This window comes from Lycorma delicatula, chromosome 6 (genome assembly GCF_047948215.1).
Source record: "Lycorma delicatula isolate Av1 chromosome 6, ASM4794821v1, whole genome shotgun sequence".
NCBI lineage: Eukaryota > Metazoa > Arthropoda > Insecta > Hemiptera > Fulgoridae > Lycorma > Lycorma delicatula.
Window position 1 is genome coordinate 23,880,509 of NC_134460.1, and position 27,887 is coordinate 23,908,395.

General features: G+C 30.2%; 1 protein-coding gene across 2 annotated transcripts in view; it reads left to right on the forward strand.

Annotated features, from left to right (window-relative positions):
• LOC142326736 (protein croquemort-like) overlaps positions 1-27,408 on the forward strand; it is a 69,820-nt gene extending 42,412 nt beyond the window's left edge. For both annotated transcript variants that reach the window (XM_075369401.1, XM_075369402.1), the window contains exons 6-9: positions 5,519-5,733; positions 8,101-8,392; positions 16,295-16,368; positions 22,975-27,408. In XM_075369401.1, coding sequence (XP_075225516.1) covers positions 5,519-5,733; positions 8,101-8,392; positions 16,295-16,368; positions 22,975-23,227 — 834 coding nt within the window. In that variant the 3' untranslated portion in view covers positions 23,228-27,408. The remainder of the gene's footprint in view (positions 1-5,518; positions 5,734-8,100; positions 8,393-16,294; positions 16,369-22,974) is intronic.
• Positions 27,409-27,887: the final 479 nt, after the last annotated feature.

A 27,887-nucleotide genomic window follows, 5' to 3' on the forward strand; every position in this document is an offset into this window, starting at 1 on the left:
CAAAAATAAAAATAAAATAAATAGAAAAGTCTTATCAATAATTTTACAAGCTAACTACTACTGCTATTAACAATTTAACAATGAACAAAATTTAAAAATAAATAACATAAAAAGTGAAATAAGAGTAAGTGAACAAATAAAACTATCTACAATTAATTAAAATAATGGCAAAATGTATATATATCATACAAAATAGTAATTCAAATAAAAAGACAAGATTTATTTAATGACATTTAAATTAATAAATACCAAGATACAGTTCAATTTACTAAGAATATTATAATGGTCGCTAGAAATTAATACTCATTAACTACCCTGTACTTTTTTGAATAAATATAATAATGTCACTTTAACGAATGTTTACCAATAACTTAGCAAACAACTTCTTGTATTCAACCTCTGTCCACACCGAAATACTAGTGACAACATATTCTGTGCTCTTTGTTACCACATGCATACTGATTACCACAACTGCACTGAACACAATCCCTCAAAATTACTGACTGTCCGCTGCTTCCTGGTAGTATTTATATCCCTTGGCTTGCAGAACCAGTACCCAATGCGCTGAAGATATTAGATGCTGTACATCACGCTTCTCTCCATCTTGCTACAGGGGCTTTTAGATCAAGCCCTGCCACTAGCATGCTTGTTGAGTGCGGTGAACCATCACTTTGGGATAGATGTGACCAACTTTCAGCATGTTACTTTGCCTGTCTTAAAGGGCAACCGAATCACCCGGCTTTTACTGCAGTTCTTGTGAATCTTAATTTACAATGATATGAAGACCATTCATGTTTCACTGCACCTATGGGTATACGTATCCGGTGGTTACTACAGTTTTTAAACGTAGACACACCTGCTATTTTTCCAACATATGCTTGTTCATATCCTCAATAGAGAATCAACCTTATACATATTATTTTTGATCTTACCGCATACAAGAAACAATCAACATCACCTATTGTCTTTCAGTAAAATTTTCACAATATTCTCTCTAAAATAAACCCAGATGCAATAGTATACTCAGATGGATCGAAACAGATTGATACCATTGGATGCACATTTATTCTTAATAGGAGGATCTATATGTTTCATCTACCTAATATTACAAGTATATTTACTGCAGAACTGTATGCCATCAATAAGGCTTTGAATATCGTTAACCCAAAATACCGTCATATCCTTCTTTGTAGTGACTCGTTTAGTGCACTCCCAGCTTTGGAAGATTATTACTCTAGACATCCATTGGTCACTGAAATCTATAACACAATTGCTGAGTTGAACCATTGTAACACACAAGTGAGTTTCTGCTGGATCCCTAGCCACGTAGGAACTGTGAGCAATAAGCACGCAGATTCCGCTTCTAATGATGCGTGTATAGTCAACCTTGTTTCACCAATTGTGCTACTACATGTGATTTTAGCAATGTGTTAAACACACTCTTCGAACAAAGTGGCAAGGTGACTGGACTCCACAGTGGATAATAAACTCTGATACATTAAAAACACTGTGTTGCCATGGGACGTGTCTTTCAGAAATCTCTGTTGAGAGGAAGCAGTCCTTTGACGATTACATTAGGGGCTATACCATAGTCACACACTGATATCTAATCTCAAAAGTAAATGCACCGACACGCATTCAATTCGATGCAACTGCTACTTGACTGTGCAGTTGCCCTTCCAAATCCAATCCACATCCTTGTGGATTGGATTTGTTATGTGACCTTGCATTGTAAATTTAAATTGCCCAGGAACTTTTCTCAAATCCTGGGCAGTGATAAAGAAAATTTATACCGGGTGTTTCTGTTCCTTAGAACTATTAATATTTTACAAGCTTTTTAATAGATATGTTTTTTTTTTTTAACTATTATGTGTTTCATTTAAAATTTCTATTTTCTTCTGTTATCTGAGAAGGAGCCCTTTACACCCCCCCTCAGAGTATATATATATATATATATATATATATATATATATATAATTGTTTTTATTTATTTTTACATTTTTTATCTGTGATAGTAATTATATTTCATTTTTTAGTGATATTAGTTTTAAGTTTTTTAGTCAATTTTATTTGTGTTAAAAGTTTCATCATTTTAGTCTTTTAGTTTTTGATATAGGCTTAGCTTATGTTAACTTCTTAGTTATCCTGTTATCCAAGCTGGGACCCTTTACACCCCTCCTGGGCTTAATAATATTCTTTTTTATTTTTGTTAAATTTTATGTTTTTAGTTTTACACTTATTTTAAATTTTAGTTTTACAGTGTGATATTAGTTTTAAGTGTTTTTTTAAAATATTTTACCTGTGATATTAGTTGTCTTTGTTTATTTTTTTAGTTTCTAAGGTAGTTCTGGTCCTTTTTAACTATTTATTTTTGATTTTTCTTTTATAAAATTTTATTTCAGGCGATGATAACACCAAAGCATTCTTTGCTCACAAAAAACCCAAAAAAAAGTACCCAACTCATCCTTTTAATTTTTGGAACATAATAAATTTTCATTGTTCGCACCATTACGTTTTTCTCTAAGTTCTTATTCAGGTCTGGTCTGGTCAAACAAGAGCTTTTGGAGGTGCCATTTTCTATCACAAAGAACAAATTGTTAAATGGACCTAGGAACAAATTGTTAAATGGTTATTCTAAGAAGAGAATCCCTTTTAGTTCCTTCTAGATTCTTCTTTAGTTTCTCTTTCTTTCTTTCTTTTTAATTGGAAGAAACCTGTTATAGTGCTCTCTCTCTCTCTCTCTCTCTCTGGGTGTGTGTGTGTGTACCTATCAAGTTTTAGTCAGTAGTTATAAAACACAGTCAGTCAGTAATAATTACTTGGTTTTTTTTTTTTTTTTTACTACGTATAAGAGAAAAATCTAAATTTAAAACTGTATACTCTGATTCTTTGAGATTTTTATTACTTTTATTTTATTATAAATTTATCTCTTCTATTTCAAATAATATTAGAAACAATAACATTATATTTAAAAAAATATTAATATGTAATATGGTTGTACATAACACGGTAACATTTTAATGTATGTGTATTTTTGGTTGAGAGTATGGCATCAAAACTACAGTCCAACTTTTTTGTGTAACCCCCATATACACATACACACAAAAATCTAATTTATAACCAAAGGTTTAGTACCTTTTGTGGACTAAGATAATCTCAAAATATTAAGAATTATAAAAGCTAGAGAGGAATCATTATTAACCTTTTCCTTCTTACATTCTTCAGCTTCTGGTTATTATCATTATTTCTTATTAAAATTCAGTAATTATTATAACAAATTAATCCTCTCAAAACAATAAGTTTACAGATGTGTTTAACTCTTGCTTTACTCTTGAAACACTTCCATGATTTTCCTTTGCAGTAAGGATATTTGTATGTTAGAATATTTGAGTAAGATCTGACCTGGATCTATCTGAAAAGTATTTACCTTTGAGCTTTTTTTAAAACTAGCAATTAGGAAATTGACTCCACTTATCTCCAGTGGATATCTGGATAAATAGTTTGTAATTCAGTTGAATACTTTCACATGATGAGAACTCTAAGGATGTTCGAGTTGTTCTTAGAAAAGTGTAAACTGTTTCCCCAATGACTCTTTAGTAGTGGGAGAAAAACAGTTTGTTGCAATATTTATTGAACTGGTTTACTCGTATCATTGATCAGTCAAGATCTCTACCCTATCCTGGGTACAGATAACCCAATAATAAAGTTCTTTTATGAGCACTCAACTATCTGGACAGATTTTGAAGTACTATCGGTGTTGGTTTTGCTTTGTGAGTAGTTATCACGTTCTCACCAACCATCCCTTTCCCTTGAACTATTTCCTTATACAGGGACAGTGTTTCCTATACAGTAGATGCTATATGAGACATTCAATCTAGTGCAGGCCTGATAAGCACCTAACAATGTTTTGTGTGTAATAGAAATTATACGTTTAGGAAACCATATAAAATAAATAAATGTAAATTATTATTTATTTAAGTTAGTAGTTTCTCTTTTATTCTGAGAAGTATAATGTCTTTAAATAATCTTGAATACAGTAATGTTCTCTCTACAGATACAGAGCATTAATATACAAATCTGCAAATATGTATGAAAGAGAAATAAGAAGATGTTCAGAAGGGTGATAAAAGAATATCCAAAAGAATGAAGATGGCAAAAAAGAGAAAGAAATCTTGGTTTATGGTCATATAATATATTTATGTATTTCTGCATGCATAGGTTGTTAGACTATTTTCACTAGAAATTAAAATTTGCTTTGGGTTTGTTGAGTGATCACAAACAGATGGCTTGAGACGAATAAATACCTTAGTCAGTCTACAGTTTACTGTGTTGCTGTTCACTTGATTTGATAGTAAAGATATGTTTGTTTATAGGAGAAAAAGATTTAGTAGCCTGAGAACAGATTCAGATTCTTTTCTTCTCAGTAATATTTATTTATAAAATAGTCTTAGTGTATATTAAGATTATCAAGGACATTGCACATTTAAAAAGGCTGACCTCATATTGAAGTAATCTGTCTCATCATATGTACATAGTTATTGGCTGCAATAGAGGATCATGATGTGAAAAGAAGAGGATGAAGTTTGGTTTCCTAAAACATGTTTAGGCAGGGACAAAGAAATAAAGGAAGATATCAAGTTCAAGAAAATTGTGAGAATATCCACTAGATACTTGTCATTTGGCAGAGTTATTGAAAAAGAGAGTTCTCTGATCCTGCTTTTGTAAGTAGTTATTATTTTATTAGCAGATCACAGTTATAACGCAAGATAATAGAAGTTTGAAACTTAATAGAAAAATTCTTGCTTTTCAAGAATTCATGTTCCATTCAAATAGTTGACAGATTATATTTGTTCATAATGTTTGTCATGGCAATCGAGGACTGTTTGATATATAACAGTACACGTATCTATTTCTTTCTAAATGCATTACTTTATTGAAGAAAGGGTTGATACCTTGGAAGTGAAGTATGAAAGGAAGTGGTTTAAACTACTAAGTTTAATAAATAAGTTACCCGGAATGTTTCATAGAGATGTGTATCTTAATATTGGCTTACCAATAGCAGTGGTATTTTCAACAGATCCTTATCATTGAATTATATTGGGTTACCATCCACAAACTATAAATGCTGTTATTAGTTTACTATTACATTACACAATTATAATTCTTTACCAGTTTTTACAAATGAGAAGGTAACTTCTTTCTTTTTAAGTTATGTTTCACCTTATGATTTCTCTAAAAAAAAAGGCAGCAGCACTCAACTCACTTTAAAATTTTGTTTATTTAACAGAATATTTCCTTATTATCAAAATTAATAACTTTCCAGTTGAAAAAGAATAAAACTTAATTAATAGATAATAAATTGTTGTTTTTTTTGTCCTTATTAAGTGTTAATTTAATTATTTATAATGATGCGATTGAATGGTGTAATTTGTTCAGTTGCATGCTTCATTATAAAGAAATTTATTTTTTAGAATTTTTCAGTGGCAAGTCATTTCAGTTGTTTTGTATGTATTACTAGAGAAATATGTCTTCAATACCAGATGGTCTTTTTACAATGGAAACTGGACAGAATAACATTGAGAAACTGGGTGACGTCATCAGTTGGAATGGTAAAAGTGTTCAGCCATTCTATAGTGGCTCTTGCAGCAAAGTGCAAGGTTCTTTGGGTGAATTATGGTCACCATACAGTGCACAACATGATTCTATTAAATTATACGCTTCTGATGTTTGTGGGTAAGTTATTGTAAATGATTTTATAGCATTTTATTATCATTAATTTGTATAACTGACTCTATTAAACTAAATCTCTTTTTATGAAGAGAAAATTTGATCATTATAAAAATTTAATTGCTATTTATTGAAGAAATTTTAAAATTTCTTACTATTTTTAATGAGTAAGCATTTCTGTTAATAACTCAAAATGGAAACAAAGATTGGGGAGGTCTGTGGAAGTGCCATTTTCATACTTATGAATTTATTCTTTGATATTTAAAAAGTAATAATGTTTTAAAATATTTTGAAGGTATTAAATACTGGAAAGGCATTCTATTAAATTACTAGAATATTATCTTAATATCCATTTGTAATTATTAAAAATAATACCATTTGCCGTCTTTATCATAATGATTTTCCCTATATTTTCTTAAATATCTTCTCTTCAATGAAAATTACAATCAGAAGTTCAATTTCTGTATCTATATAAAAAATACTTTAATATTTCTAAGCTTGTGTATGGGAGTACGATTTGAGAATTTTATAGCATATTTGAAAAATGGCTTGCCCAATCAAAATATAATGTTATACTTTCCAGATGAAGGCGCAGATTTTACCAATCTGCAGTGGAGGTCCTCACATTTTTGAGAACACCAACATATTTAAATTATTTATCAGGCAAATAACGAACATCGGTACTAAATATATTTATGTAATATATAGAAACATTATCCAGTAGGAAGATAGAAAAGGAATGGAATGTAAGATGTAAAAGCTAATAAAAGAAGGAAATTTAAATATTTTTGTCTTATTATCTTGGGAGAAAAGTATTTAAGTAATTTGTGAGGTTGATGCAAAGGAAGTTTAGGTCCAAGAAATGTGGGTTGAAGAAGATTGCTTGGTTGTGCAATTTTAGAAATTGAAATGGTTGTAATTCAAATGTTGTTTAAAGCAGCTGCAATGAAAAAATGGCATATTATTTCCAACTTTGGTAAGAGATGGACTAAAAGAGAAGAAGAAAACATAAATAATAGTAATAAAAAAACAATTTATTATTAAACTGATCTTACATTTCTTCTTAGAAAAGTATTTTTTAAATATGACTTTACTTTATTAATTTGGAACATAAGTACATTTATTTTATTATTACGAAAATAAAGACATTGTGAAATCATTTAAAATTACTTATGTTACCTTGAAGATTTATGATAATTTAATACCAAATTTTTACTTAAAGAAAATTTTTATTTAAGAATACTGATCATCCAGCTGTACTGGAATGTTGAATGAGTGGATTTGTTATAGACCAATCCATTATTTGTTTTCCTTTGTGAGACAAATATATTGTTTATTAATGTTGGTGGCAGGAGTCTTAGTACAAGAATGACACACCTGATGTATACAACTTAATTATTTCCTTGTATATCTGACATATGTCATACTTTAAACATCCAGTTGTTACTTTATTTCATAAACTTATTATATATCAAAATTTGTATAAGTCAATTTTACAAATTGCTGTAAAATACTGGTTAAGCAATAAATGGCTATTTAATGACTGAACCTTTGGTACTAGTAAAATTATGTTATGTTAATTAATTATGTTATTGTTAAACAAATTATATTAAAACGTCAATAGATTATTGATATATTGATAATATCACCTGGTATGATCTTTGAAACTGGAAAATGTGAAGTAATATGTGCAGCTAAAGCTACATTTAATATTTTGATTTCTATTTCTCATCAGAATTAAGCAATGCTAAGTCCAGTTTTTCTACATGTTATTAATATTTATCAGTAGCTAATGACCACATCAGTTAATGCCATATGATAGAATCTAATATAATTATTCCATTAATCTCAAATGGAAAAGTGAAAGTTTGTAACATACAAATTCAATCTCTTAAAATAACTAGGGTTCTAGGGTTAAAGTTATCTGATGAATATTTAATGCCTTTCTCCTGCGGAGAGATATAAGCATAGTGTCATGAGACAGTATTAGTTGTTATCTCCATCAAAATTACAGAAGGAGGTAAGCAGATAATTACAGAAGGAGATGTAAGCAGAGTGTCATGAGACAGTATTAGCTGTTGTCTCCATCAAAATTACAAAAGGGAGTGATGACTAATATGACAGCCGATTGTTTTTAAGTTTCCAATTGTTGAAAATGAGATATCCATTACAAAGAGACTAGTTGGAGAATCTTTCATTAAATTAGATATTTAACCAGTCTGTGGCTAGATTCAAACTAACAGTCCTTAAACTAGAGAACTGTTACTCTTTCACTGTGCTATTTTCACCACAATTATTATTTATTGATTAATTTATATTTATTAATAAAATACTTTTATGTGTTATAATCCATTTATTTATATTTTATTTTAGTTCGATACCATTAACTTCATCTGGTCTATTAAGTTTGCATGATTTATCTGGAACTATATTTGCTGGTAATGAAGCAGTATTTGATAACGGGACAAAATACCCAGAATCTGCTTGTTATTGTATAAAGGATTGTCCTGCATCAGGTTTAAGAGATATCTCTGCTTGCCGTGGTGGTGCTCCAGTATTTTTATCATTCCCACATTTTTATTTAGCTGATCCCAGTTACCGAAATGCTGTTGATGGCCTCAAACCTGATTCTGAAAAACATTCCTTCAGAATTGCTCTAGAAGAGGTATGGTTTTATTCTTGTTATGAAAATTTATTTTTATTATTAAAGCAATTTCCCATGTGCAACTTGGTTTTCAGAAAGATCAATCGACTTCTACCAACTTGGCGCAATTTCTATCAGTAACTGGTTCTGCTGTTCAACAACGGATGTAATAAATTACATCGTGCAAGTGGATGTAATTAATTTTGACCTACGAAAGGCCTTTGATAAGGTCCCTCACCATTTGCTGATTCATAAATTGCCTAACTTTGGTTTTAATGAAGATTATGTTAGATGAATTAAATCCTATCTTCAGAGAAGAACCTTTTCGGTATGTAGTGAAAGCGTAATGTCTAAACCATTTGATATGTCTTCTGGGGTTCCCCAAGTATCTAACCTTGGCCTCTTATTGTTTTTATTATTTATAAGCTATATATGATGTCATAGATTGTACTCATTTGTTGTATACTGATTATCTAAAAATATATGGCGTAATTTTTAACAGTGTTCATCTTCTGCAGAATAATAATATAGATGGTATAAATTATTGGGCAAAAACCATTTTAATACCATTAAATGTGAAAAAAATGAAAATATTCTCCTTTTCTAGGAAAACAGCTACATTGTTCATTTACAGAGTAGTGGGGGTCCCAATTGAATGGGTTAATGAGGTTAAGGACCTTTGTATTCTCTTTGACGATAAGTTGTCGGTGGTGAGACACGTTGAATTCATAGTATCAAAAGCTAAGCATAACCTTGGCTGATTACAATGGATGACAAGTAGTTTTGTTGATATTAGAACTTGTTTTCTACTTTATAGATTGATAGTGAGATCAAAGAATAGTGAGACCTTTGAATATTCCATTATTATTTGAAACCATGAAAGAGAATAAACCTCTAATATGGTGGAAGGTGTCCAAGAAAGGTTTTTTCATGGATCAACAAAGTTTTATTTTGCAAATTACCCTTGCAATGAAGAAATTCATCTTCAGTTGTCAAAACCGATTATCTAAAAATAGACTTGTCAAAGGAAGTTGAAACCCCGAAAACACCAGCATTTAAAAGCAATCAAACCATTTCTTATAAAATGTCAAAACTATCAAAAACATTTCACTTTCATACAGAATGTAAAAGACAGACATTAAAAAAAAGCTCAGGATAACAAGGGTGTAAAGAGTGCTTACCACTTAAAACCATACAAATCACTTCCAGTAAAAAATGTTCTACAAAAACATTTCTTGTCACACAAAAATTAAAAAGTACACCTTTTATTAAAATTTGTCATAAACTCTTATTAAATTCTATTGCCTAGGTTTACCCTTACACCAATCTTTTTTGCTTCTCTTTTCTTCCTAAAGGCCTTTATGTCAAATTCCAAGCTATCTGAGACCTCAGAGATGGAATCATCCGTTCCGTGCAGTAAAGCATGAAGAACATTTTGCTGCTGGCATCAGATGATATCGGCTCAGATGATGCAGAGTAGTACATCAGAGTCGAGACTCAATGCCTCCCCACTAAGTCTTGTGGGGCAGGTGAACTCCTCGCCCTCTCACTTTCTGTGGTTTCTGTGCTTTTGGGAGCTCCATTTCTGTTTTTCATAAATCTTCTTTTTTAAATATTTTTATCTCTATCTTTTTGGTTCCTTGCATGGGGATTTTTGCAATTTCTACTTTGGCTTCAGGTTTCTTGTTTATACTGCATTCACTGCCCTTTGCCTTGGAATTGGTCAAAGGCTCACTCTTTTGTTTGAAAGCTGCTGTTTTCTTTTCCTATTTTGGGCTGTCTTCTCAGGTTGAATGATTTCAAGATTTATTATTAAGAGTATGTTCAACTGTACTCACCAATGCCAGTGCTAGCTCTGTAATTACATCCTTTGCTTTGAAAGAAGTTGCAGGAGTTGATACAGCCTATGCATACAACATTACCTTTGGTGATCTATTTTCAGCAATTTTCTTCACTTTGAAGTAGCTTACTTTTTGAATTGTCTTAACCTCTTAGATTGCTACGTCATCTTTATATATTGGATAGTTTCTTGATCTTGCTGAATGATACCCATGACAGTTAAGGCAGACATGTGGTTTCCTGCATGACCATCAGGATACAGTGGTTCATCACAGACACAGACCTGTTTCCTTTTGCAATGTTCTGCTGTGTGTCCAAACCAAAGCATCACAGTGGAGTAGAGATGAACAGACGGATGTCTAGTCTGTGAAAGCCAGCCTTTATCTTTACTGGGCACATTGGCTTGTTGAATGTCAGTACGTGCAACATGAGGGTAAAACTTCTCCATTGCATAGGATGTTAAATCGTCTAAAAGCTTGTTCATTCAATTTCTTGTTCTTGTTCCTTGTTCATTCAATTATCCTAGATAATTTCTTTCTCTGTGCAGTTTAGCAGGTCCTTCCACACAACTACTCCCTTCACGGTATTTAGAGTCCTGTGTTGTGAAACTTGAATGTCTAACAATCCAGTCTTATTCGCCTTCAGCAGCTATGACAATTGTATGTTGTTGGCAGTTTCAATGAACAATCCTACTGCAGTCTTCCGTACATCCTTTACCAGTCCTCCAGCAGCTTCCGTGATGCCTCAGGCTATTCTCTCGAGCGGAGAGAAGGTTGGGCATGCCACAGATCAGATATCCTGCCTGGTTTCCCCCACTCAGCCACCTCCCACAAATTTACCCCAGGGCGGGGTACCTTACCCAAAATACTAACATTCCAGGCCTCTGATAGCCTTACCCATAGGACAATCCCTACACTGACTCACAGTGAGTTGCGCAAGACTTTGGCAGAGCTAAGCTCACAGCAGCCCACCTTTCTCTTTCTTTTCTTTTTCATCGTTCTACAGTAAATCCAATTGCCTAATGTCTGGTTAGTTTTAGCTTCATTCTGAGATTTCTATATGACATATACACTTGTATTATATGTTCTACTGTGAGGTATGTGTCACCGTTTTTACATATTAGTCTCCGTTCCTCCACTAACATGTAAGACGAATTAAGTCTAATATGAACTATTCAAAATATTGTAACAGCAACTTCTTCCTTTACTATCCCTTTCTTATCAAGGGATAAGAAAGGGTAACACAGCTTTTAAGGTCATCTAGTCAAAGTAACCTATGTAGACTTCCCTGCTGTTTGCCATTTGCTTGGCTGCTTTATCAGCTGCTTCTTTCCCAGGAATATCAGCATGGCCAGACGTCCATATATGATGTACTGTTTACCGTTGTCTTTGAGATTCTTAAATCCTAGTAGTATATATATGGAAGAAGTGCATCATGTGTGAACACATTCCTTAATGCAGTGATTTCATTTAAGAATCAGAGCAAAGAAGCACTCTTCCTTGTTGTAATGTATAGCAAAGCAGAGCAAAGAGCTTGCTGAATAGACACCAGTTGTTATAGGTAGTCCTCAAAATTGGGATTTACCATGTATGACTAAAGAACTTCCAATGCCATTCTCAGTCTTCAACCCATCGGTAAATACGTGGTTATAATTTTTATATCAGTCATCAAAAGGCATTTGGATTATAAACATTGGGTAATCCCTATTCTATCATCTATGTGGACCTCTATCATCTATGTGATATTTCTATCATCGATGTGGACCTCTACCATTGACTTAACCACGATGGGACTTCTCTTTTGAAAACTGGTAAGACTTCTGGTAAATCAAAACCATAGTTCCCATAAATTTCCATTCTTCTTATCGCAGCAGGTCTGGAAAAGGTGAGTCTTTTCTGATACTGTTCAGCCAAACCATGTTTAAAGATTGAAAAAGTTTATATGTCTTGGGGAAGCCAAGACATGAGCCACATATCTTAGTTGAATAGTTTCCCTTACGTAATTCAGCAGCATAATTACGACTTCTGACAAAGTACTGTAGTTGGGCTTGTGTGGAAGGCTTCTGTAGCAAGCCTGATTCCTTTATTATGGGTCACATCAAGTTTCTTTAGATGAGACTTTTTTTTGTGAGCCATATGCTATTGATCTGTAATCTATTCTAGATTGAACCAGTGCTTTATAAAGTTTCAACAATACTTATTTATTACAGCCCCAATTCAATTTTGTCAGACACTTGATAACATTTAGGGCTTTCTGATATTTTGTTTTTAGTTCTGTTATATGCATCCTCCATGAAAGATATCTGTCCAAAGTGAAACCTAAGAAACAAACTGTCTCTTTGTATTCAGTAATACTGTTATTCACTATCAAAACAGGGCTTGTGAATGCTGATCTTTTCCTGGTGAAGCGCCCATAATGTCTTCTCAGTTGAGAACCAGAATCCATTCATGTTTTCCATTATACTGACAGCTTCATAGTGACCTGCAAGTTTCTCAGCTATGTTCAAAGGCGAGTCAAGGAGATTTTCTCCATCCTTAATATAGGTACTCTGGTGGTAGGATTTTCTGCCAGATACCACTTTTACTTTGTTCCATATCTCTGCCAAGTAGTCTGTCCTGTTATCGAAGAGACATATTTTTGCCAGGTGGTTCTTTTTTCAGTTAAAATAGTTCTTTTAGCAATAGTCATGCATTTTTTAAATTTCATTAAGTTTTCTTGCATTGGGCTTTTCTTAAAAATGTTGAAAGCCCTTTTCTTCGTCTTTATAGCTCATGTATAGCATCCGACCACTTAGGAGTCAGTGCATCACCCCTGAGGTTTGACCGATGTGCTTTGATGCTGCAGCAGCGATGATGTTTGTTACATGTTCAACATTGCTGTCAATCTCTCCAATTAAATTTTGAAAATGTACATCTTAATAAAGCTACCCCAGTCAGCTTTGCCAAGAACCCATCTCATGTGTGAGATACAATCTAACCTAACAGGTGTATTTAATGATGTCTGTCATGGCGGTGCTGACAAAATCTAAATCGATCCAGGATGAAGAACCATCTCTGGCATTAAAAAAGATTCCTGTTCCAGTATTTTGTAATGCAGGAGGTTCCAAATAAAGGAACAAATATTCTTCGGGATTACACAGAGTTGAATGTCCATACTTTGGACCCATAAGAACTGTAGGCAGAACTGTTCTCTTGTAAAATTTTATTAATTTTTTTCGTGTAATGCTTCACTGGTTAAAATAAATTTATGAATTTTAAAATATTAATCAATTAAAGAATAATGAATCTTATTGCTATCTTTGTTTATTACTGCCTTATCATAACAGAGCAATTAAAGTGTCATTCATAAAGGTTATTTTATTTACAAATAGTACGAAAGTATGATTATATTTTATAAACTATGTAGTTTTTGATAATATGTAATCTATTGTATTTTGCATTTTTAATGATTTTAAAAAGTTACCTAAACAAGTAATTAAAATCTAATTTCAGTGTCATGTTCAAGTAATGAATCATAAATGTAGAAATAATTAGTGACATGTTAACCTACATAAGAATGCATTCAAACACTTATTAATTCGGTTGGTGGTCCAATATTTTTTCTTCCAATGATTTTAAAAGACAAAAACACATCTAGATCGGAAATAACTGTTTATGCCCTCATATTATTTATTCATATTTATCCATTTCATTTTTATTTTCATATTTTAATTAGGTTTATTTTTCTCATCTTAGTGACAATAAATGCTTCCTTAATATCTGAATTAAATAAACAAATAAAAATTATTTAAAAAAATAGTAACCAGTATACAATCAGTAAATGAGGCTAGCAGGTTGCTAGCAATGCATCCTCTAATTATTTTTTCTTTATATGAAGTATTTTTAGTATTATTAACTAACTTAAGTTTATATCATAGTATTATTTGACAAAATTAAGTTACTTTTTAACTTGTATTCTCTTGGCCTAACGGTACTGTTTTAAATTTAAAGAAAATCTGAGGTTCCAAAAAAATTAAGTGGCATAATATCATCTAACTGCATCATATTTTGAAAAGGAAGAGATCAAGCAAAAATGTAAATCAAATTAAAATTTTTATTGAACCTAGTTCAATACTAATGTTTCCAAATTAGAAATTCTGTTATATGAAATGTCTCATTACATTATAATCACAGTTGAACATTATTGAAAAAAAATAGTTAAATATTAAATACATTAATGGATATAATGCTGCTTCAGATTTTTATAGAAAACTTAAAGCATAGGAAGATGTCAAATTAGAATTTTTACTCTACATTAAAGGAACAGAGTGGCTCTCCAGCCTTTGCATATAAGATTTATGTGAACCAGCTGGTTGGAATAAACTTAGTTTGCAAGAAACTGCTATTCTGTGTAATTTATTTAATGATAATTCATTTCATAAACAAATCAGTTATTTTAACAGTGTTGTTTATTACAATGAATTGTTACATGCATTATCTGTTTGTATAAAATGTCTTTTACAGAAACAGATAAAACATGATCTATTCCAAAGTAGTAACGTGAAGTATAATCAAGAAGTGAAATTTATTATTCTTTGTAAAGGAAATTTTCTCATGCAACAGATATTTTCAAGTAGTAACAGTTAAAAAGCAAAACGTGATATATCAAACCTGAACATAGAGTAAAAATTTATTTATATAAATTTCATAAAAAATAAGCAAAATCATTAATGTATGTATATTATAGAAATAAAATTTCATATGCCCTATATTGTTGATAATTTTCAAATCAATATTTACATCAGATTTTGAAGTAGCTAAAAATCTTACTACTATTACTAATACTATTTAATTAACTTGTTATGATAGCATTCCTAAGTTTTATGGTGAGAGAGTGTAAAGATTTTCTGGCACTCGCACATTTTTGTGCTCTTTTCCTGAAAAGTAGTAAAGATTCTTCCCCTTCATAACAAAAGATAGTGTACTATTGATGACCATACATTGTTCCCTCTTTTTCTGAGTCTTAGATCAAATATGATACTTCTTAATGTTATTAAAGCTATAATCAACTGATTGAATGTCTAATATTTAATAACAACAATGTTTAATAACTTTCAGTTTGATTTTAGGTCCATTAGGTCAATTAAATTAACACTACTTAAAATTTAAAACATTACAAATGCTGAGATCGAAGGTAGAATAGGTTACTTAATCTTAGGAAGGTTTTTGACCTTATAAAAGAAATCTTTCTTAGGAAATTCATAGCATCAGTATAAATCATGATATTTTTTAATGATTATTTTTAATCATAATTATTTTTCTGTCAGTGTGTTAAAATCTCTTTAACACAAAAAAAAATTAATCTCAATAAGTAAGAAGTTATATAATGGTATCCTTACTGTTATCGTCTATCTTAATGTTACAGCCCAAATAATGTTGAAAAATTAACATGTCTGGAAATAAGTTATAATCAATACTTAATAAATATTTAATGAATTTAAAAAAAATCATTATAACAAATCATTAACGTAGTGCATAAATAATAACAAAATAAATTATGTAAAACTAATTTTATTAACTTTAACCAATAAAAATATACATATATGAACATTTTAAATATGAATAACATTATACTTGAAGTTACTTCTAAAACCTTACCACTTTTTTATGTGTTATTTTATTACACATCTTGTTAGCAAACAATTTTTTATAATTTCCATCTGTTTAAATGTTATTGCTGTCTGGAAAGGACGTGATTATAGTTTTATTGTGAAAAATGTTTGATTTTTGTTGTTTTTTTTTGTTTAATTAAAAGTAAAAAAATTTTGAAACAACAGACTAGACTGAATTTTATAAATAGTCTGTTCTGTTTATCATTTTAAAAGTTCACAATTTGAATAATTTCATCATCAGCCATCAAAAAGATCCCAGCAAACATTTTAAACATTTGTGTTATAAATAACATACCAGTTGGCCATAATTAAAATTTATTTGCGAAGTTGTAATTATTAAACATAGTACAAATTTATGTTCATGATTATTACAGAGTACTGTTAGAATTAGTTGATTAAACTGGCATAATTAATTATATGATTTGTTATTTCAGAGAACTGGTGTTCCATTGCAAGTTAAAGCAAGATTGCAGATTAATCTGTTTACTCAGCCAATTAAAGATATTATGTGAGTGCTGCTATTTAAAACAAATATATAATAGTAGAATTTCATACAATTGTAGAATTAATATTATAATGAAATAAGTTTTAAAAATGTCTGTAGAAAAAGGAATTCTATAGCTGAGAAACTTGCTTCATTAACAGTAGTAGAAAAACTTTTGCACAGTTCTGCACCAGAAGACCAACTTTTCCTGATTTTATCTTTTTTCCTTTTGACTCTCTCAAGCACATACTCAATCATCATGATAACACCTCTCAGTCAAGTACATAATGCTACCAGAATACGCCAAACAAAATTGCTAACAATAAACGCAGTGGATAAAGACACATCAACATTACAACTTGCAGCATCATAACTAACCATACTTCTAACTTGCCCTGCTCAAAGTTTTTCATCCTTAAATTAAGTGTAATTGAAGAACAATTCAACCAATCTTCATCAAATTTTCACACATATAACTTCAGATATACTATAGTATTTCTTAATTTCAGTGAAATTGATCTAATGGTTTTAGAGATTTTTTAACCTCAAAATTGTATACATAGGTCTATAAATAAGTAAATATATATATATAAGGAAATCACAGTTTAAGTGAATGATATTTTTGTACTCCTCACAAGTCAAAAGAAAGAAAATCATTTTCACCCTTCACTCCCACCACGCAACTGAAAGTAATACCGTACTTTTCTTTGAAAGGTTGGCACAAAATATAGCTAACCATTCCTGCATCAGCTCTTTTCTGAAAGCTTTATTATATATAGGACTCAGTTTAAGAGTAAATAAATATTTCAGAAATGGACTATCATCAGATCTGAACCTGTTGAAATAATCTGGCACTACTTTAATTTTTTTTTGGTTAAGTTTGTAATATAATATTTTTATGACTTTAGAAGTTCAGTATAGCTTGTATCTATTATGGTATAAAACAGACCTCCTGTAGTCATATAAACTCATTTCGATAATTGGCAAGGTGATTTTATGTAGCTCTGCAGTATTTTTTATTTTACGAATTTGCTGATTCCTATATGTTTTTTTTGTGTTGCACACCAGTTTTAAAATTTAAAACATAGTTTGGGGATCAACAAGATTATACCTGTAGTTCATCTTAAAGTGCTGGAACTCTTCTGCATGAAGTTCACTTAAATCAGAAAAATTATAATCTTCTGTGATATAATCTTTGATTTTTAAAAGAATCAGGATAGATCAGTTCAGCATTTGCATGAAAAAAGTGTCACTCTCTTGCCAATCACCAACAAATTTCCATTGTTTCAAATGTACAAAACCAGTTTTGATTTTTTTTATTAGAAAATATTTCTTTCTACTTGCAAAATTTTATTTTATTTTTGTGTTAGACCAGCTGTTAAATAAAACCTGAAAAAAATTTCTACCACCATTATTTATTAATATTAAATCATCTGTGTCCATTTCTGTATATACAGTCTGCTGAAAGAATACATACCAAAAGCAGTAGTTATAATTTAAATTTTACAAAAAACTGTACTTTCTCTACTATTTAGCAGTTTCCTAATTTCCATCTTCAGTGAAACACAGGTATAGAATTCTATTATTACAGAAAAAACTGATTCCCATTGTTTTTACGTAAGTAATTTAAAGAAAGTAGATTGCAAATATTTGTAAATTTTATCCAGTAATATTTACTCTCCCTCTATGAATCATGAGACCTTGCCATTGGTGAGGAGGCTTGATTGCTCAGTAATACAGAATAGCTGGACTGAAGGTGCAACCGTATCGGAGAAGTATCTGTTGAGGTATCATTCCAGACTTAGGAATGATTCCTGAAAGATGACAGCAGCTCTTTCAGCAGTTGTTAAGGACATAAGTCAGGATGACTTAAATGGCCATAACAACATCACTCAATCCTCTTGAGTATTGCGTAGCTGAAAGTAATAGAAAACTACAGCTGATTTTTTTCCAAGAAAATCTAGCTCTCTGCATTTTCACATAACAATGATGGAGGCGCCTTCCTTGGTAAAAAAATATTCCAGAGGTAAACTAGTCCCCCATTTGGATCTCTGGGTGGGGACTACTAAGGAAGGGGTCACCAGAAAATTAAAAAATAACATTCTACGAGTCAGAGCGTGGAAAATTAGAAGTCTAAAAAAGGTTGGTAGGTTAGAAAATTTAAAGAGGGAAATGGATAGGATAAATGTAGATGTAGTAAGAACTAGCGATTTGGTGGGAAGAGGAAAACGGCTTTTGGTCAGGTGATTTTAGAATAATTAACTCAACTTCAAATAATGAGCAGACAGGAGTAGGTTTTGTAATGAACAAAAAGATAGAGAATAGAGTAGAGTATTTCAAAATGCATAGCGATAGAATCATTGTAATAAGGATAAAATCAAAACCTAAACCAACAATGATCATTAATGCCTACAAGCATCCATGATGATGATGATGAGTGTGTATATGAAGAAATTGATGAAGCAGTTAAGCACATAAAAGGGGATGAAAATTTGATAATAGTTGGAGATTGGAATGCAAGCATTGGAAAGGCAAGGAAGGAAATATAGTGGGTGAACACGGGCTGGGCAAAAGGAATGAAAGAGGGGACCAAGAGTTTTGCACGACGTATAATTTAGTAATTGCCAACACCCATGTTAAAAATCATAATAGAAGAATATATACATGGAAAAAGCCAGCTGATAATGCAAGATACATTATATCATGGTTAAGAAAAGATTTAAAAGTCAACTCGTCGACTGCAAAGCTTACCCTGGAGCAGACATTGATAGTGACCATAATTTAGTGATAAAGAAATGTAGATTGGGGTTTAAAAACCTGAAGAAAAGATGTTAGATGGATCGGTGGAATTTAGAGAAGCTTGAGGAAGAGGAGGTAAAGATGATTTTTTTGGAGGACATCGCAAGAGGTCTGAGTAAAAAAGAAAAGGTAGAAAATGTAGAAGAAGAATGGAAGAATGTTAAAAAGGAAATTCTTCCTTTTTAACATTGCAGAACAAAGAGAACTGGTAGAAAACCTTGGATTTCAGACGATATATTCCAGCGGATGGATGAACGTAAAATATATAAGAATGTAATGAAGAAAGTAAAAGGAACTATCTACAATTAAGAAATACTAAAAACAGGAAGTGTAAATTAGTGAAAGAAGAGTGGATTAAAGAAAAGTGTTCAGAAGTGGAAAGAAATGAACATTGGTAAAATAGACAAAGCATACAGGAAAGTTGAGGAAAATTTTGGGGTACATAAATTAAAATGTAATAATGTGTTAAACAAAGATGGTACACTGATTTATAATGTGAAAGGCACAGTCAATAGGTGGGTGGAATATACTGAAGAGTTATGCGGAGGAAATGAATTAGAAATGGTGTTATAGAGGAAGAAGAGGATGAAAGAACAGAAACAGTACTGAGATCTGAATTTAAGAGAGCATTAAAAGGACTGATTGGCAGAAAGGCTCCTAGAATATATAGAATACCTGTAGAATTACTGTGCAGTGCAGGTGTGGAAGTGATTTATAGATTATAGAAATTGGTGTGTAATATTTATGAAAAAGGGAAAGTTCCATTAGACTTCAAAAAAGGTGTTATAGACATGATACCAGAGAAAACAGGAGCAGATAAATGTTAAGAATACAGAACAATTAGCTTAGCTAGCCATGCATCAAAAATCTTAACTAGAATTCTGTACAGAAGAATTGAAAGGAGAGTGGAAGAACTGTTAGGAGAAGACCAATTTGATTTCAGAAAAAGTATAGGGACAAGGGAGGCAATTTTAGGCCTCAGATTAGTAATAGAAGGAAGATTAAAGAAAAAAACCAACATACTTGGCATTTGTAGACCTAGAAAAGGCATTCGATAACGTAGACTGGAATAAAATGTGCAGCATTTTAAAAAAATTGGGGCTCAAGTACAGAGATTGAAGAATGATTGCTAACATTTACAGGAACCAAACAGCATCTGTAATAATTGAAGAATATAAGAAAGAAGCCGTAATAAGAAAGGGAGTCTGACAAGTATGTTCCCTATCCCCGTTGCTTTTTAATCTTTTCATAGAGCTAGCAGTTAATGATGTTAAAGAACAATTTAGATCTGGAGTAACAGTACAAGGTGAAAAGATGCTACGATTTGCTGATGATTTAGTAATTCTAGCCGAGAGTAAAAAGGATTTAGAAGGAAAAATGAAAGCATGGATGAAGTCCTATGCAAGAACTACCGCATGAAAATAAACAAGAACAAAACAAAAGTAATGAAATATAGTAGAAATAACTATGATTGACCACGGAATGTGAAAATAGGAAGAGAAAAAGATTATGGAGGTAGAGGAATTTTATTATCTGGGAAGTAGAATTACTAAAGATGGACGAAGCAGGAGTGATATAAAATGCTGAATAGCATAGGCGAAATGAGCCTTCAGTCAGAAATATAATTTGTTTACATTAAAAATTAATTTAAACATCAGGAAAAGATTTTTGAAAGTATATGTTTGGAGCATTGCTTTATGTGGAAGTGAAACTTGGATAATCGGAGTACCTGAGAAGAAAAGAGTAGAAGCTTTTGAAATGTGGTGCTATAGGAGAATGTTAAAAATCAGATGGGTGGATAAAGTGACAAATGAAGAGGTATTGCGACAAATAGATGAAGAAAGAAGCATTTGGAAAAATATAGTTAAAAGAAGAGACAGACTTAGAGACCACATATTAAGGCATCCGGAATAGTCTCTTTAATATTGGAGGGACAGGTAGAAGGAAAAAAGTATGCAGGCAGGCAACATTTGAAGTATGTAAAACAAATTGTTAGGGATGGTAGGATGTAGGGGGTATACCAAAGTGATATGACTTGCACTAGATAGGGAATCTTAGAGAATTGCATCAAACCAGTCAAATGACTGAAGACAAAAAAAAAATTTACTTGTTAAAAAACTGTTTTAACCAAATAATGAAATGTTGAAAAGCGCTGAAATGTGCTAAAGTTTCATCTTTCTCTAAAGAAAAAAAGAAAGGATCTCAGATTTTCGTAAAGTTTACGTAAAAATTTACCTATTCAGTTTTGCAGTGCCTGTATGTTGCTGACATAAACTGTATTGTAACGAAGCCAGTCAGGACCGTATTTCTTTAAAACTGTGCTTCATAAAAATGTAAAAGTATAAATATTATTAATTTGAAACCAGCAGATTAATTTACCATGACTCTGAGCACCAATGCTGCTGCATTTTTCATTTGTTTAATTATATTTGAAACAATTTTTTTTCTTCATTTCATTGGCATTAATATTAACTACTTAAATAACATTTATTTTTTCTCACTTTTTTATGCAAAATTTTTTTAATGAAATGATTTCAGTTCAGTATATCATTAGATAAAGATATGGAGGAGTATTTATTTGATCATAATCAAACAAATCATTTCTATTGAAATATTAGTTCATAAGAAATGTTCCATGTCTGTTTGCTCCTGGACAGAGGTGATTTATAACATTAAAAGCAGTCCAATTTATTATACTTATATACAGAAACAGTATATTTATATGCAGTACAGTATTATATTCATTTATACTTGTTTCTGATATTGAATTAAAAAGGAAAGAATATGAATTTCTTCCTAAATTTGCCTCTTAATTTAGATCTTTAATAGGTACACCATCAGAAATTTTAAATTTAAACAATAAGGTTTAATACCAGTTGAAGGACTGGTATTATTATTTCTACTGCTATTTATAAAGTAGAACTGAATGTTAAATGTAGTTAATTGAATGAAATCTGTAAATCTTTAGCCACATAACTTTTTCATGTGTTCATTTTATCTATCCCCATAATTGGACATTATATTATCGATCAATAATTTTGCATCATTATTCAAATGTATGTTGCAGCTAAATATATTTACTATCAAGAGCTATTTTGAAAGCCTCCTTGAGTTTTAATGAAAACTTTCATCCATCCTTTTAACTATATCTTGTGGAGAAGTATCTGTCTATAGTCTTGTTCAGCCAGACTTGATTGAAAAGTTTTTTTACCATATCCTCACAAAGTATAAATATTGTTTACAGATCTACATGTAAATTTTTTTGGCTAATTTTTATTTTATTGGTGAATTTTTGAGCTTATTCAAGGACCCAAAGATTCTGAAAAGATATTCCCATCAAGGCTTGTTTATGATTTGTGTGCAAGTATTTGTTTTACTTGATCCACTTTGTTCTTTTTTTTTTATTTTTTGGGGAATTTCATTTTAACGTCCAGTAAAAAACATTTTTAAACTTATTAATCATTCTACATTTTTTTTAATGAAGAAATTGTCACTCGAGAGATAGAAATTTTCTTTGGCATTTTCAAAACAGATTTAGTTTCATGGTAGAATATACCTGCTAGCTGATCACTGGCCAGTTATATGGTAATTAGCGGTGGCGAAATGGCAATATAAACTAAATGACATTATATTGGCATCACTAACTATAATTTCTCTTTTCTAACTATTCATTTTTTTCTTTTACTAGCCTTAAAATGCATGATTTGGCAAAATATCAAAATTGGTAATGTTACTTAAACAAAATCACTTATCACTTAAAAGGAAAATGCTAATCACTAAAAATTCAAAATGTATTTTTTTTTTAATAATGATTTTTTTAATTTTTTTCAGTTTTTTTAAAAAATCTCCTCAATTATACATGCCAATGATATGGTTTGACCAACATGCTGAAACAACAGAAAGTATAGCTCATGATCTACATCCATTATCATTGTTGGCAACTTACGGCACTTGGGTTTTGGTATCAGTAGCTGTTGTTGGAGGTCTATTAGTATTGTTTGGTTTGTACTTAAAATTGAATAAATTTTGGGATGGTAATATCCCATTGTCTCAGAGTGAAACGTTACTGACCACTGATAATTGAAACCAGAATCAGTTACCATGTAAAATAATTAAATTGATTATTTTATTTCATGAATATTACTATTAATTTACAGTTACCTAGTGATTGTAATGGATTATTTATAAAAATTATCAAGCATTTGAATCATGTTTCTTTGGACCACTGGCTTGATTATATTTATTACTGTCATTATTATGGTGTTAATATAAATATGAGTGCCTTATTATAATCATAAATTAGTTATATTTTGTTTATTTTCACTTTGAATTTATTTAATTATTCATTTAGTACTTCAATGAACACTTTTAAGACTTGTCTTGTAACGACAGAAGTTAAATTAATGTATTTTTTTTAAACCAGAAACTTTCTTTATAATTAATCACTATTAACATTTTTATAAATAGAAGGGGCTGTAAAAGTTTAATATAATTATCAAAAACCTTCTTGAAAATTTATACTTTAATTCTGAGAATATGTTTGCAGATCATACTGCAAGTGAATAAAGTAATGTTTGGTAGAGTTTGTTACAGTTTGAGACATGTTAGCAGGGAGACAATTATAATATAGTGATTTGCTAATCCTTGTACAAGAACTTTTCTTCATCTTCTTCTTCTTCGTCTTGGGCAAATTGTGTTGTATTATAATGCAAGCTGATCCTTCCATCATTTCCTGGGATGACTCAAACTTCTTCATTCAATTAGCTTGTAATCATTACTAACTTATAATCATACAAGAACTTTAAAGTGTTAATTTGTTAACTAGAAAACTTATTTACAATTAATTAAAATTTTAAATTATTAAATTTGCCTTTGACTGAATGAATAAAAAGCTAATATTTGTAGGGTTTATTTTACTCTTGTACATATTTGTATGATAGTAGTAAAAGATATTTGTTCTATTAATGTAGTTTATTTTGTTAAATCAATGTAATATAATTTTCATGTATGCAATAATTTGTTTTTATAATTAGTACTTAAAATGTTATCTTCTAGAGTAGTTAATTTTGTTAATATTCTCATAAAGTGTAAGGTATTTTATTTACAGTAAGTTTTGATCACCTTTATGCTATTGATTGTAGTAAATTATATAAAAAAAATAATTGTGCTATGTGAAAAGTTACATTAGGAAATGTAAAGAATTAAGAAAAAATATCTCTGTGTAAATTAGGACTGCAGTAAAATTTGTAACCAAACTATTAAGGCCATTCTCCCACCAATATGATTTTACCACTAAGATGAGAAGATTCTATGTTATACAACATCTTATTATACAGAATAACATCTCATCATACAGATACGTACAATTTTCAAGTACCATATTTAAATATTTATTAAGTTTAATCAAGTTGTAAAAACATTAGTTTTTCTTTCACCATTAAATTATTATTTAAAATGCATTAAACTTGATTTCATGTAACATTTATGGTAACAAGGAAGTAAAATGATTCAATGATGTTACCAACCACTCAGTTGGTGGTTGGTAACATCATGACAGAATTACTATATAATAGATAAATGAGATCCATTTACAACTACTCACTAACTTAGAAGTAAAGTTGTATCTGCACACCATTGTGGATGCATTGTATTGGTGGATTAATAGCTTAAATGAGTTGATCACAAGTTATGTTAAATCCAGTATATTCCATAGATTAATATTAATGTATATATAAAGATGTTATGAAGGAATTAATCTAGTTTTAAAGGCTTTGAAATAAGTATAATGAATCCTGTTTATTATTAATAATTGTACTTCACTTTTGAATGTACTATATGTAACCTATTTCTAGGTACAAATTTAATAGTTTTTGATGGCTTAACTGTATAACCAGGTTCCGTTGTACTTATTTGACCTATGGACTTCTTAAATATTTATTAGCGTTTTAAAAACCAAATAGTTGTTTGCTCATAGGAAGATTATAATTCAACTTTCATTCATGACATCTTAATTTTGTAAAAAAAAGATAAATGTACATATTTCTTTAATGTTAATGTTTACTGAAGTGCCAAAGACTGATTAATTCTGTCGATTACTTCCCTTTGATTGTAATGTAAATAACTCAGAAATCTTTCAAAAGTCCAAGTCTGCTATGATGAGTAAAGTATGGAAATATTCTGGCAGCTTTAACCAAGGAAACTTTAAAAAACAGTACTGTTCTCTTGTAGTTTTTTCACATTTGTTCGTTATTAGCCGGCAGCTAAATTTAAATATACTACTAATAGTAGTATTTTATTTTTTCATGAACATATTGGAAATCTTCTAATTAGGTAATTTTTACCTTCTTTTATTGAAACTTACATTTTCAAGACATATTTTTGTGGTTTTATGATTAAGACTGAATTATGTTTGTGTATGATCCATTTTGAGCACTTGTTAAAAAATACTTTAAATATTTTATGAAATTCTATTGATTTATGATCTCCTGTAGCAGTTCCTTTTGCACATATTGATCTTATCCCCTTCTTCCACACTTATGATCCTCTCTCTTCATCAGTTAAAATATTTGCAATATTGGCAAAGTCTGAGAGCCAGTGGAGAAAGCATAGTTTACTTCTTCCTTAGTCAGGTGGCCAATTGAGTTTTTAAAACTTATTTGAGAACTTCACAAATTCATGTCCAGGAGTTGCACTAAAATTTATACTGACCAAGATGTGAAGGTAAAGCCCCATTCCTCTTCATATTATCAAATGTTCTACATCTTGTGCCCGTGTTTGCCTCCGATGGCTTCTTTCTGTTGCACACTCCATTCTTTCTCCAATCCTATCATTAATTTGATAAGACTAGTAACATTATTAAGTAGTTTAATTATTTTGGGTATCCAGTTTAGTTTTTGCTTTTAGTTATCTTGTTAATACTTTGTGGTTCTCTCAACAGTTACATTTTACTGTGTGTAGCTGTCAACACTATGACAAAAAAGACCCTTCCGTACTTGTAGACACTATTTTTACGTACCTTAGCAAAGAAAAACAAATTTTGCCGGCATTGGGTACTCACCTCCCAAACTTACAAGGTAGGGTTTAAGCATCACCAACTAACCAGAACATGTTGATATTTGATGGTTAACCCCCCCCCCCTATTCAAAATAATTAACCTTCTATCTATAACACAGAATTAGACCAGCCCAGACCATGTGTTGCATGTATATGCATGAATGTAGAAGTATATATTTATACATAATAAGTCTTATTTTTTCATATTGAATTAAAATTTTCCGTGTTAAGAGTTTCTTTGTTAAAACCTAAAAAAACTTATTTTCATTTCTTTTCTGAACTTTTTTTTAACAATTTTCATGATTATCTGCTTTTTGTTGTTAACTTCTTTAGCAGTTAAAGTTCTTTCAGCAATAATGGTGTATTATTACTTATTAAATTATAAATTACATTTTAAGCAAATTATTTTATTTGGTTTTACATACTTGTTGCAGTACAAATGTCATACAGATGTTTAAAATGATTTTATTTATGTATGTATTATTACATACATTTATTTATGTATGTATTAAAGATTATATATATATATAAATAATCCAACAATATATATATATATATATATAAATAATCTTTATTTGTTATTGATATAGAATTTATTATTATATTTATTGTGAAAAAAATATTTAGGATGAATACAGTTGGAAGTTAAAAAATGTATCTATAATTTTTTATTATCAGTTTATAAATTCTAATCACCACGATAAGTCTTTCTTCATAGGTAGATAATCCAATAGTTTAATTAGATTATTAATTAATAATATTACATTTTGGTCATTATTATGTAATTCTATATTCTTATATTACAATAAAAATTATTTTAATAACTTCTTCTTCTTTTATGATGTTAAATAATTATTGAAATAATTGTATCTTACAATTCTGCTTTGGTGTAAATCAATTTCCAATAATTGAAAATATGTATAATTAAAGTTATACATTTAACAAACTGTAAAAGAAAAAGGCTCATTAGACACAAAAAATAACACGAATATGAGTCACAGATAAATCAAATTTATTAACTGTTTAAAAAATTAGTTAAAAAATATGATCTTTTCTCTCACAAACATATTTAGATATTGTTTATAATAATAATTTATTAAATGGTAAGTATATTTAATATATGTACAGTGTGGCTAATCTGTATAAGAAAATACATTTACAGATGTTCTGGGAATTCTTGGCTAAACTTAAATAAACAAAAAATTTCATGTCGATGGAATTGCTTCATTTTCCCTCTGACCATCATTTTGTGTTTTTTCAATAAAAATTTATATCTTAAGGATGGATTGATTTATTTTATTGAAATTTTGTGGGCATTTACCTAAAATTTCCCATAAAATTAACAAGTTTGAAATTTTACTTTTGAAAATCCCAAAATGGCTGCCTTTAAAAACTTTAATCACTAATATAGCTCCGTAAATATCAGTTTTATGAAATTAAGTTATTTTATATATAATGTTAAGCCTTTTAACAGGCTTAACATTAAAGGACGCCTAATCAGTGATTAACACTGAAATTAAATTGTTCCCTAATTTAATTCTGCAGTGTCCTACCAACTGCGCCAGTTAAATTTTTTATTTAATAATTTATGTTAATAAAATAAAAATAAAAAAAACACTTATTTTACACTGATATATTTATTTTACAGCTGACATACATTCAATTATAATTTCATATTAACTTTTATTAGA